Below are 13,723 nucleotides of genomic sequence, written 5' to 3'. Positions count from 1 at the left end.
ATCTGTGAGTGATCATCTGAGAATGATAACATCAGCAAATTATGCACTGCAACATATTACTAACGATAAAAAAAAATAAACGATAAGATGTACAAAAAAAAAAAAAAGGTGGTCGAAAGTGCGGTTCATTGTAACGTGAATACATCGTAAGTAGAGGACTACCTGTAGTCCTCTGAGTAGAAGCTCAAGTCTTTGTTCTCACCAACAAGGCCCAGCATGACTAGACCCCTTTACCCCCAATAACCTCTTCTCCAAATGTTCTCCCTCTTTCTTCTCTCACTCTAGTCACATGGACCTCCTTGCTGTTCCCCAAACATGCCAGGCACCCCCTGTGTCATGGATTGAATTGTGTCCCCCTAAAAATATATGTCAACTTGGTTAGGCCATGATTCCCAGTATTGTGTGGTTGTGTTCCATTTTGTGACTGTAATTTTATGTTGAGAGGATCAGGATGGGATTGTAACAGCACCCTTACTCTGGTCACCTCCCCTGATCCAAGGTAAAGGGAGTTTCCCTGGGGTGTGACCTGCACCACCTTTTATCTCTGAAAAGATAAAAGGAAAGGGAAGCAAGCGGGGAGTTGGGGACCTCACACCACCAGGAAAGCAGTGCCAGAAGCAAAGCATGTCCTTTGGACACGGGGTCCCTGTGCCTGAGAAGCTCCTCGACCAAGAGAAGATTGAGGACAAAGACCTTCCTCCAGAGCCGGCCGACAGAGTGAGAAAGCCTTCCCCTGGAGCAGATGCCCTGAATTTGGACTTGTAACCTACTAGACTGTGAGAAAATAAATTTCTCTTTGTTAAAGCCATCCACTTGTGGTATTTCTGTTATGGCAGCACTAGATGACTAAGGCACCCTGCCTTAGGGCCTTTGCACTTGCTGTTGCCTCAATCAGAAACTCTCTTCCCCTAAATATTCAAATGACTAGCTTCCTTACTTTCTTCAGATAGTTACTAAAGATGCATCTTCTTGGTACATCTTTCTGTGACCACCTGACCTAACATCACAGCCCTCCCCTTCCCCTGCCATTGTCTGTCTCCCTCTCCTACAACACAAGCTCCGTGAGGGCAGGGATTTTTGTGTTTGATTCTTAAAACAGTGTCTGGTATATCACAGGGGGGTCCAATAAATATGTGTTGAATGAATTGTCCTTCTCCACCCTCAGAGGAAGACTGTTAATGAGATGGATTGACACAGGGGCTACAATAATGGGCTCAAACATAGCAACGATTGTGAGGTTGGCACAGGACTGGGCAATGTTTCATTCTGTTATACATAAGGTTGCTATGAGTCAGAATTGACTCAACAGCACCTACCAACAACAACACCATCCTCAGAACAATCTTATGGAGTAGAGATTACTTTTATCCCCTCTGGACAGGTGAGGAAATTGAGGTTTGAAAACATTAATCCCAAGACCTTATGGCAAGTAAAAGAGAGCTAAAATCTAAACATGCATCTCTCTGATCTCCCCAAGTGTCCTCTTTTCACGTAGGCTTCTGAATACCCCATCGAAAGTTTATTCTACTGCACCTCTCGGGAAGCTTGGCAAGGTACCGGCGCAGGTTGCCTTAGACAGGGACCTGACCCTGGTCCATCTGGGTAATGATTCAACCCTCTGTCCATCCCCAGGACCCCTTGGTACTTCACCAAGTATCTAAAGTTCACTCACATGTCCAGTGAGCTTTCAGCGACAGCGAGGAGCTTAGCCGAGTGGTACATGTGTGGGTGCTGGGGTCAGACCCCAGTTCCAACCTGACTCCAGCTCTTATTGCTGGGTGACTCTGGATCAGTCACTGATGCCCCTTGAGTCTCACTTTATCCATCTGTAAAATGGGGTTCATAATAGCACCTCTCTCATAAGGTGTTTGTGAAGTTCTGGTGATCCAGTAAGAGAATGAGTATCTGCTTCTACATAGCTCTGTTTGAGTTATTGTGTCAGGAAAACAAGCCATGTGATCTGAACAAATGCTTCTCAGATCACTGAGTTAAGAAGATGAAAGTCTGGAGTAGAACAGTAGCTTGCTTGAATTTGCACGGCAAGTCAGTAACAGGCCAGGACTGGGACCTCCCAGAAGAGTGCCCTCACATCGTTTTGCTGCCTGATAGCAAATCCTCAGGCCCTGCAGCTAGAATTGGAAACCTTGAGAGCTCTGAGCTGCCGAGCAAAGCTGTTTTCCAGGAACATCCTCAGAAAGGGAAGAAAATTGCAAGCAGATGAGGAACTGCTGACTGACATTGCAGGCCATCCGGGATTCTATATCCTTCCGGATGATGGAGGTGCCACAGAGCTTCCCTGCCTTCTCCCACCCTGCCTGGTCTATTCCCCAAGTGCCAACTCTTAGAGATTCATTCCTTTGTGGTGCTGGGCCACCAGCAGTCCATCTGCTGAAAGGACCCTCTTGATGGGCAGGGGTGGGGGCTCCTTAAATACAGAGGTCTCTGTCAGAGACGCGGGGCTTGGCAATGGAGACCCACAGGCCAGGGGTGAGATAGGGGTGTGAGGTACCAGGCAATGACTAATTACATAGGTACAAAGGGACAGAGACCCACAATGAGGGACATCTGGAAGAGCCAGAGGGGCTTAAAGACTGAAAACTTTCTTTCAAGGTAGGGGGCTGGAGACAGAAGAGAGGAGACAGTTCTGGAAAGGACCCCAGAAGCTCTTTGGACCCCTTTCATGCTTATCTCTGGGCCAACCCTAGAAACTATCTGGCTTGAAAAACCTGTTTATGTAGAGCAGAAACACTACATAAAGAATTCCTCATCCACCCTAGAAAAACATCAGAGTTCCACCAACTAGCCTGTTTCCCTTCTAGCCCCAAAGGTATCTGTCCTTTCTTAAATACCCCAGCAGTAGGCATTCCTCAATGGCTCAGAATCACAGTCATGTGCCTCTGAATTTCCTTCCAGGGAGTCCTCCCCAGCATTTCTCCTAAATCACTCTTGCTGGTGTAGCTCAGTGCTCCCCCTCTTTTCCAACCACCTTTTTTTTTTTTCTGTCCAATTTGCCACAGAGGGTAGGGGAGCAGGACCCCTAGAATGGAGATGTAAATTGAATGGAGACATAAGTTGGGATCCACCTTCCAGTGGATCCCAGTTTCATGTAAAATAAATGTCAAAGCTTTTGCGTTGTCATACAAGATCCTATATGACCTTCACACCTTTCCCCTTTCACCCCTCTGGTCCTCACCTAGATATAGATGTAAATCTTGCAGGAGGAGTCACCAGGTTGCAGTTTCCCCTAGGATTCTGCTTGAGAATTTTAATAAATAGTTGTATCTGCTTGGAAAAGGGAAAGATGATACTTCTGAAGGAATTAGGTAGAAAGAAATGAGAATTTACCTCTTGGTCAGCCCTTGTTGGTCTCCTGAGCATTCCAGACCTGTTCTGGGTTGACTAAGAGTCTGGAAATGATCAGCTGTTCTTCCCGTTGCCTTCTGCCCTTTTGAACTCTCCCCACCTCACCTTCCGAGCCTATCAGTAGAGACATCAAGGCTGTCACTATCTTCATATTTACTGCCCTGAACTCAGGAGAGGGTATAGGTTCATCCTACCCAGTTCTGTCAACAGCTGCTGTCGTGCCTTGGATGTCTCTCTCCTAAGACCGGACCTGTGCTTTCTTCTGCCCCAAATACCTCTTCTGCCCTGTACAAATACTTACTAGTTTTTCACCTCCAGTGGTCAGTAACCTCTTTATCCATGACCATACAGTAGAACGAGGACCTGGAGTCTGCCCAGGCTTGAATCTAGGTTCCCCTGCTACTGGGCTCTGTACTCCTGAAGAAGTTACATTACTCCCACCCTGAGCCTCAGTCTTCTTATCTGGAAAGCGAGGGATGACTCTAGGACCCACTGCCCGGAGTTGTGAGGATTGAACTAGCTAATGCCTGTCAAATACCCAGTACATGAAGATGTTTAGAATAGCTCTAGAATGACATGCTAGAGACTGATAGCCTCTGTTGCTTCTGGAGAGGGGAGCTATCTTGTTTGCACTTTGAAATATGCCAAGGCCGTATTTATTCAAAAAGTAAATACACAAAATTTAAAACAAACCAACTGCATGGCATATAGTAAGCACTCGATAAATCACCATGATTGTGCTTTTGAATGGGTGACGTGGAAGGGCTTTTTGGACTCAGATTCACACGTTTGCATGAACAGAGGATCTAAGCATTATTTGTCATTGCTGATGATCATATAGATGCCATAGGTGGGGGAGTGAGGGACGCAGCCCTGGGAACAGCAATCAGGGGTCACAAATGCAAGCTCAAGAAAAAAGCCATTAGTCCTCCTGGAAAATGGGGGAAAAGGTCCCACAGACCTATTTGCTTTGAGAGCTTCTAGAACCAAGCTCCTGAAGATAAGCTCCGGAATGCTATATTGTCTGGAAATACCTGTTTCTGTCAGTTTGTCAACAAAATTTTGTGGAGTGCTGTTCTGAAATAGACACAGAGCTGACCAACACAGCTGCTTCTCCACTGGCAGCGAGGCGCACAATAAACATGTAAAACGATGAAGAAGCTCATTTCAGATATTGTTAAGGTAGGTAAGATCATGTCATGCCTCCGCTCAGAGCCCTTCAGTGGATGCCAATTCCATGCAAAATCAATGTCAAAGTTTTTGCCATGTCATACAAGGCCTTATGATCTTCACACCTTCCCCTTTCCTCTCTGGCTTGGCATCCCACCCCTCTCCACGTCCCTTACACTGGCCTCCTTGCTGTTTCTTGAAGGCACATCCCACCTCAGGGCCTCTGTACTTGCTGCTCCCTCTTCTCAGAACATTCTTCCCCCAGGTATCTACATGGACAGCTCCCTTTCCTCCTTCAAATCTTTTCCAAAGATTTTTTGTCACATTCTCAATGATCCTGGTCTTGACCACCTATTTAAAATTGCAACCTACCTCCAACCTGGCTTTCCTTCTCCCCCTTACCTGGAACTATTTTTTCCTTTAATATTCATCACCTTCTAAAATTTCGTATAGTTAACTTACTGTTTTAGGCTGGGTTCTTTAAAGAAACAAAATCAGTGAAGCAAAAAAACCAAGGAGCTTTGCCACAAAGTCCACGTATATTGGATGCAGGCCACACCCCCAAGGAAACTCCCCTTCAACTGATTTGCTGCTCATAGCAGATATCATGAAGGAAGTGAATACATTATATCAGATCTCATTATGGAGGTGATTACATCATTACATAACTGCCAAACCACCGAGAATCATGGCCCAGCCAAGCTGACATGCAACCTTAACCATCACACTTGCTTCTTATCTTTATTTTTTGTTGCCTCTGTCTTCTTCCATCAGAATCTAAGCTACATGAAGGCAGAGAGCTTTGCCTGTTTTGTTCATTGATTTGTCTCAAGTACTTAAAACAATATCTAGCACATAGTAGGAATTCAGTGAATATTTATTGAATGACTGAATAAGAGCTATGAAGAAAATATAACATTTTGCCATGACAACAAGTGTAATTGTACAATGTGTATGTGGCTGTGTGTGACAGCCTGTGTGTGTGAGTGTGTGCGTGTGTGTATGTGTGTGTGGGTGTATGAATGTGTGTGAGTGTGGGTGCATGTGACTGTGTGTGATTGTGTATATAGCTGTGTGTATGTGTGGCTCTGTGAGTGAGTGCTTGAGTGTGTGGCTCTGTACTTGAGTTTGTTCATGTGTGTGTCTGTGTGTGTAATTACATGTGGGTGTGTGAGATATGTGTATGGACTTCAAGGATCAGAGGAATATAAGGGAGAAAGCTCTAGCTCCTGGCATTTTGAAGTGCTCATTAGGAATTCCAGAAGCACCCAGTGCACAACCACAACCCCTCAATCCATGAGCACCAATGACGTTGAGCAGTCAGAGCCTGCATGTTTTCCTTGCCCCTGGACCCTCCTCCTGTTGGGTCTTGGGCCAAACCAAATTCTTTGCCATCAAGTCGATTCTGACTCCTGGAGACCCCATATGTTTCATAGTAGAACTGCTCCATAGTGTTTTCTTGGCTGTGATCTTTACAGAAACGGATCACTGGGCCCTTCTTCCATGGCAATGCTAGGTGGGCTTGAACCACCGACCTTTAGGTTAGTAGTCAAGCGAAAGCCTGAATTTCTGTCTTCAAAATAGAGATAATTTGCCCTGTCCAGAAATGCCATCAAGACAAATGGCATAAAGAACAGGAACTTACCTTTACAAGTTTGGTTGTTTTTTCTTAAAGGATTAAAAAAAAAAAAAAAACCTTAAGAGGATCTTTTCACTGCTGAAAACTGTCTGTGGCTCCCTAGTACTCACAGAAGAAAGACAAAATTCCTAAACCAGGCCATCCTGAATCTGCAGTGTGAGGTTGAAGTGTATGGACATTGGAGCCGGCCCACTTGGGTTTGAATTCTAGCTCTGTGAGATACTAGCTGTGTGAATTTCAGCAATTGCTTAACCTCTCTGTCCCCATCATTCAGAGCAGTGCCTTGACTAGCGGATATTCTGTGAGTGTGAGCTGTCTTTATGACTGCAAATCGACATTCTTCTCCTACCTCAAGGCCTCTACACAGGCTGCATCCTTCATCCAGAAAGCTTGTCCCCTACCTCTTTCCTTAGTTTATTTCTGCTTTTCCTTTGATCCCGGCTCACATGGGACTTCCTTAGGGAAGACCCCTCTGACATCCTGAGTCCCTCAGCCTTGATCAGTCTCCCCTGGATCTATATTTTAATCATATTCTTTCCTTCGTGACATTTATCACAGTTGTGCATCTATTTGTATTATTCTTTGACTAATAATGTCAACCTCCAGGGACACCAGGGTCAGGACACCAGGGTGAGGACTGGGTTGGTTTTGGCTGATAGTTGTATTCCCAGAGCCCAGCACACAGCCATTGCTCACTAAATATTTATTGGTGAGTGGGTGGAGGTGCTGGGGGTTGGTGAAGAGATTTGGAGTCTGCCTCAGTTTCCATCAGCTTCTCCCCCACAGGGCTAGCCAGAGCCACCCCTTCAAATCTCAGGGTCTTGGACACGGCTTCAAGTCCTGTGCCCTTCCTGGATAAGACGTAATACACTAACTTTTGAGGATGATGTGTTGGTAGGTGGAGGAAGAGCTAGACACGAGGCAGAGAGTAGTTTGAGAGGATTGTTTATTTGAAATTTTTTTTCATTAAAATTGTTATCTATACTTACTTAGAAAACAACACGTACACAAGAAAAACTATTATCAATTATCTTTCCTCCCTCTCCAATCCCGGGAAAATTACTTCTAACATATCCAGGTATTTCCTTCCAATCTTTTTTCCAGCTACAGTTTTTTCCTTATTTTTGTGAGTTGTGGTTCTCCAGAATGTATATAGTATTTCTATTCTGATTTTTAAAATTAATAGAGCTTAATCTTTTCTCAAGAGATAATAAATTCCCCTTCAATAGTTTTAATGGCCACATAATATGTTATTGAATTCATCTACTGCAAGTTAGTTAATTATTTCCCTCTTTTATCCCACAGTTGTAAACAGTGCTGCAGTGAAAATCTTTGTGCCCCAAGCATTTTCTGCATTTTGAATTCTTTCTTTGTGGTGCTTTCCAAAGGTAGAATCTCTAAGCTAAAGGGTATGACCAATTTCATGGCCCTGGAAGGTATTACCAAATAGCTTTGTCAAAAAGGCCAAACTGTTATAGTTCCATCAGCAGTGAATATGATCACAAGTACCCAGCAGTTATGGTGACCTGTCCTTCACAGGGACAGCAGGAAGGTCTTAGTAGGTAAGACCAGTAGGTATATGCCCACCATGCCTCCAGACAAAGGAGGTGGCAAGCCACCAAGCATTTGCTAGACTAGATATGGCCATTCACTCTGGGTCAGTAATTTTCTTCTGCTTTCTTCCAGGATCACCCAAAGATTCTGGGGATGCCCATTTGGAAGCTGAAAGCCTTGACATCCATGGGGTTGAGAGGATGATGCTTCAAGCAGGGGGGCAACCAGTGATCCTACCAGTCCCCCTTGAAACTTTTAGGGGCCTCTTTGGGGTTGCACCTCATTTTCCCCACTCTTGACATCTCAATATACTCCTTTGGATCTTTCCAGAAACCGTCTTTGGCAGCTCTGAAACAAAAGCCACCTAGTGATGAAAAAAGGAAAATCCTGAAATCATCATTTCTGGAAAGACATTTGTCTTGAAAGAACCATTACCCTCTGCCACTTCACTGGAAAAATTCACTGGTTTTCTCTAAATAACAACCATCAAAATGGCTAGAGCCTAGAGAACATGATCTTTCCAACAGCAGTTCAGCACCAACACCACCCCTCCCCCGCCCCGGAGTCTGATTTATAGGCCAGTTCTTAAAGTAAGAACAATATGTGCTTTGAAGAGGATTCAGGAAGGAACAGGGAGAAAAGGCACAGGGCCTGTCCCTAAGTCAGCGCTTGGGCAATATTTGCTGATTTGATTTTCTAGCTCATGTTGTCCTAGACTACTCCCAGATGTTTACCTTCCTGGGGTATTTATATGGAGCGGTCACCCTTTTTACATGCTCCTGGAGTTCCCGTGTTAGTTCCTCTGGATCACAAGAGGAGTAGGCTGGAGAAAGGACTACAAATGCCTTTACGACCTGCCAGGGCAAAAAAAAAAAAAAAAGATCAGGCTTCATAGGGCAAAGCTTTCCTCCTTCAACTAGCCTTTTGAATAAGGGCTGACATTTACCAGCCCAACACAAAAGTTCTACCAGTTCTCCTCCACCCAGCCAATGAAATGGACAACGCTGATTTTTCTGTTGGTTGTCTTTCCAGGATCAATGATTGGGAATGTTGACTTTTGCAGAACAATATCAGATCCCTAACTATTCCACAAACTATTCCCCATACCTGAAAAATGATACCGTGAGAAGCCAACTTGCTTCTTGTAAAATGCAAATATTTTGCAAACCCCTTAGGATCAATTACTTCCCGGTTTGTCTGACTAGAAACGCAGATAGGCCTGGGTTTGGACAAAAGGGACTGGGAGAAAAAAAAAAAATAAACTCAGACCACTTGCAGGGAAAGGCAGATCTTTCGGGCATTGTACGTATGAATGTGATCAGTAAACATTAACTGGCAATGCTTCTGTCCCACGCACCCTGATGGACTTTCTATACCTTGGCTCTCTCTGCCCAGATCTTTTGTGCAGACTGCTTCCCACCAACGAAGGGGAGAAGTCTCAAAGTCAGCTTCTGATGGGTTTCTCACAAGAATGGAAGGACCCAAAAGGCAACTTAGGCTCTCGGTCTAACCCTTAGCCATACCAGCATACAACTCAGTTGACAACGTCCTGTTAAATGGTTGTCCAAACGTCCTTGCATACCTCCCAAAGATGGGAAGCTCTCTATCATTTCATGTTCAGACAGATCTGATTTTATAAAGAGCTTTCTGTTACTGCTATAACTGCTAAACATTCCATGTATGAGACTCTATTCTAAGCACAATGTATGGATTAACTTTGAGCGCGTAGCCATTTGCCCCAGTTAATGTGTGGCATGCAGAACTAGGCATAGTTTTCCAGAGGCGATTTCTTCAACACACAAATGGGACTCTCACCTCCCTCAGTCTGAATCAGTGGTGTTAAACTTTAGCGGGCACAGTGGCGGGGAGCGGTGGTGGTGGGGAGGTGCTGGTTAAAATGCAGATTCCCTGGTCTACAGCCCAGTCACTCTTATTCAGACTTGAGGTCTAGATATCTGTATTTTTAATGAGAACTCTAGAAGACACAGCTGTGAGCAGTCCCAGGACCACACTTTGAGGATCACTCCTGTGACTGTGATACTTTGCAAATGCAGCTTGTTGTTAGAAGACCTTCTTAAAGGTAACTACGTCATACTTTGGGATCGCTTTGGATTGACAGCCAGTGAAAAGTACATAGCCTTTAGACTGATTTCTCCCTTTCTATCTATTTTTCTGGGAGCCACAGGAAGAAATTTGCATTTCTCCTGTGAAAGTCCAGTTTATTAAACTTGGCCCACCTTTCTGGTATATCAAGATCACTTTGGTTACTTATTCTGTCATCCCTCAAGGTGACTATTCCTCCCAGGTTAGAGCCCCCAGCAACCATGACTGGTATGCTGCCTGTATCCTCATCTAAAAATGGAAAAAGACCTCCTATTGGATGGGATGGATAAAAGAGCCTATACTTGCCACCAAGATCTCCCGCCCAATTGTCAGCTTCTTCTGGATCCAGCTCTGTATGTGTCAGTGTCTTCCAGTTTTGTCCCTCCCAAGAGTACTTCCATCTCCGAAGACATGAGGGTAATGCTTAACCAAAAGGAATGTGTGTCTCGTGGTGCCATTTCAGGCTTTGTGGTTCCTGAATGGGAGTGAGATATAGGGGAATCTGGACCTTCCTCTTGCTAATGGGCATAGAACCAGGACATTACGCTCCTGGATGAAATAGTTACCTCCCCTCTGATGGGGTCTGGACTGCTGACCACAGCAGACTCCAGGACAGCCTGATGCTCAGCAAGGGCACTCTCTACTTCAACTGGCCCAATCCGGTAGCTGGAGGAGAAAAACAAATTCTTCTAGTGCTCTCCCCTTCCCCGGGCCCCCGTGATACTCCACAGGGAGGGAGAAAGATCAGACAGCTTGACCTTGAGGAATTGATCACGTCGTCATTTCGTCCCATGAACCAAAAGTAGCCATCCTCATCCATGCGGGCTCGGTCCCCTGTGATGTAAAAGCTCCCTTTTTCGGAGGCGGCTGTCTTCTCAGGATTGTCCTGAAAGGCAAAGAAATCCCAGGAAGGGCCATCTGTGCAAAGCCATTCAGGCCAGCCACTGCCCAAGCAGACCAGCGTAGGAGGCTGAGGACCCCTCACTAGAAATTCTAGCAGTTCCCAAAGCTCAAGCTGGCCAGAATTGAGTTCCCCACCCCTCTGAACAGGGAGCAACGGTAGCCAGGTGAATTTGTTTCCCCTTTTTTAATTGTAAGGAAGCCGCCAGGAAATGATTAAGGGAAGCCACCTACTACCACCTATCCAAGAGGCCCTAAGAAGTATAGTCGAATGCAAGAAAGTGGCACAGGACTATTGGCCCTGTTTTTAATGACCCTGTTTTTAGGATAAGGTCACACTGAGACTCTTTATTGTCTGAAATCACTAAAAGTAGAAAGAGAGGGGAGAGCTAAAAAGCCCAGGGTTGTGAAGAGTGAGGAGTCAAGAGGGGAAAAAAAAAAATCATACTTTGATTTCTAAAGCTTTAAAGAAAAAGCTACTACTCAGGAATAAAAAGTTAAAACCAACATTGATATGATAACACAGATGAAACTCAAAAATAGTCAGCTGAGTAAAAGAAGCCAGACTCACAAAAGTGAATGCTTTATGATTCCATTTATAGGATGTAAAAAAAAAAAAAAAAGGTAAATTAATCTGTAGTGACAACAAGCCATTTTATGATTGCCTAGGGCTGGGTGGAGGGAGGATTGACTGCAAAGAGGAACTTTCTGAAATGACAAAATGTTCTATGTCTTGATTGTGGTGATGGTTACAAGGCGTTTATATTTGTCAAAAGTCATTGAACTATACACCTAAAATAGGTGCATTATTTTACTGCACATAAATTATACCTCACTAAAAAAAACACATTCTGAGAAAAAAAAAACTAAATTCTAAATACCTAAAATAAATCAAACACAAAATCTGTAAGACTTATACACAGAAAACTTAAAACTCTACAGAAGAAAATTAAAAAAGGTATAAATAAATGCAAAGATAAAAAACAAAACCATTGCTGTGGAATCAATTCCGACTCATAGCAACCGTATAGGACAGAGTGGAGCTGCCCTATGGGGTTTCCAAGGAGTGGCTGGTGGATTCAAACTGCCGACCTTTTGGTTAGCAGCCGATCTCTTAGCCAAGAGAGAAAAAATTAATATTATAAAGACATTAATTATCTCTAAATTGATCTATAGATTTAATGCAACCCCATTAAAATGCTGAGACATTGTCCATGGAACTTGACAAGCTGATTCTAAAATGTATTTGGAAGAGCAAAGGGCCAAGAATAGGTAAAAACACTTATAAAGAAGTTGAGTAAGTAGAGACTTGCCCTACTAGGTACCTTGACCTATAATGCTGTTGTAAATGAGACTCTATGGTATCAGTACAGGAATAGACCAGTTGACCAACGAAATAGAGGAAAGGGCCAAAAGCTTACCCATGAATGTATCAAACTTTTTTATTTGACAGAGTTAGCATGACAGATCACTGGGGAAAGGAAGGTTATTCAACAAATTGATCATCCATATGGAAAAAAATAAGATAGATCTCTATCTTTTTACATACGTATATAGATTACAGATGGATTGCAGACTTTAACTCCAAAAGCAAAACTTCGAAACTATTAGAAGAAAATATAAGCAAATATTTTTCTGACCTTAGGTTAGAAAATGTGACATAAATAAAACACAGAGGCACTAACATAGACGAAACCCGAATAACAGAGAAAGGATTAGTATCGGCAATGTGGAAAGAACTTCTATAAATTGATTAGAAAAGACAAACAACCCAATAAAAATCAGCACAATACAAGAACAGGAATTTCAAAGAGGAAATACACATGGCTTATAAACATATAAAGAGATGTTCAACTTTACTAATAATCAGGGAAATTAAAATCAAGAATACCATGAGATACAATTTTACAACTGCTAGATGGTGGTGCAGTGGTTAAGAGCTTGTCTGCTAACTAGAAGTTCGGCAGTTCGAATCCACCAGCCACTCCTAGGAAACCCTGTGGGACAGTTCTACTCTGTCCTATAGAGTCGCTGTGAGTCAGGACTGACTCAATGGCCAACGGTTTGGTTTTCATTTTAGATTGTCAATCTACTACAATTTACTCAACCAATAATCTAATTCTGGATGTTGAGATTCTCCCCACTTCCATTTCTCCCACAGTTATAAATGATGTGACTATCTTTGGGTGCCAAACAGTTTTTACATTTTGATTTCTTTTCTTTCTAGCAATTCCCAAATATGAGATTTCTGAGCCAAAGGGTATGACCAATTTTATATCCCTGAATAACTATTACAAAAATTACTTTATCAACAGGGCCCAACCATTATACTCTTACTAGCCATGAATGAGACCACAAATGCCCAAAGACCATGCCCTTGCCCTTAGGATTCTGCAGGTACAACAACTTTAGCAAAATTAAACATTTTCTTGTGAAGTTAAACATTCACATATCCCATGATCTAAAAATTACACAGCTAGATGCCCTTTGGAGAACAACTTTAACATCTTATGTTCCAGAGACGTGTAATTAAGTTTGGCCACAAACAGTGCAGCTTTCCAGTAAAAGACTGGAAACAAATCCAATGACCACAGATCGGAGAATGGATAAATAAACAATACATGTATATTGCATTTATAGATAGAAATAAAAACAAACTCTTAGGGGGACAAAAAGAAAAAAGACACGCTGAAGAGAACAATCTATGAGGAAAAAGAGATAGACAGGCATCATCTCTTTTGACAAACAAGTAGTGCTCCAGAAGAGCAAGACATGAACTAAAAAAAAAATACCCGTTGCCGTGGTGTCAATTCCAACGTAGTTCTTAACCACGATGCCACCAAACCAACCAAAAACCAAACCCACTGCTGTGGAGTCCTATAGGACAGAGTAGAACTGCCCCATAGAGTTTCCAAGGAGCGGCTGGTGGATTCAAACTGCTAAACCTTTTGGTTAGCAGCTGTAGCACTTAACCACCACGCCACCAGGGTTTCC

At 43.4% G+C, this 13,723-nt stretch overlaps 1 protein-coding gene across 4 annotated transcripts in view; it reads right to left on the bottom strand.

Moving 5' to 3' along the window:
- Positions 1–13,723, bottom strand: part of ACSM5 (acyl-CoA synthetase medium chain family member 5) — a 41,743-nt gene that overhangs the window by 1,959 nt on the left and 26,061 nt on the right. For 2 of the 4 annotated variants that reach the window (XM_049904906.1, XM_049904907.1), the window contains exons 11-14: positions 10,588–10,715; positions 10,396–10,495; positions 8,461–8,580; positions 7,110–8,090 (exon numbers count right to left, since the gene is read on the bottom strand). In XM_049904906.1, coding sequence (XP_049760863.1) covers positions 8,007–8,090; positions 8,461–8,580; positions 10,396–10,495; positions 10,588–10,715 — 432 coding nt within the window. In that variant the 3' untranslated portion in view covers positions 7,110–8,006. Of the gene's footprint in view, positions 1–7,109; positions 8,091–8,460; positions 8,581–10,138; positions 10,305–10,395; positions 10,496–10,587; positions 10,716–13,723 lie in introns of those variants that run through there. The other 2 variants (XM_049904908.1, XM_049904909.1) reach the window with 2 other exon arrangements.

Source organism: Elephas maximus, chromosome 12, assembly GCF_024166365.1.
Source record: "Elephas maximus indicus isolate mEleMax1 chromosome 12, mEleMax1 primary haplotype, whole genome shotgun sequence".
Taxonomy (NCBI): Eukaryota; Metazoa; Chordata; class Mammalia; order Proboscidea; family Elephantidae; genus Elephas; species Elephas maximus.
This window is presented reverse-complemented; position numbering and strand designations above follow the sequence as displayed.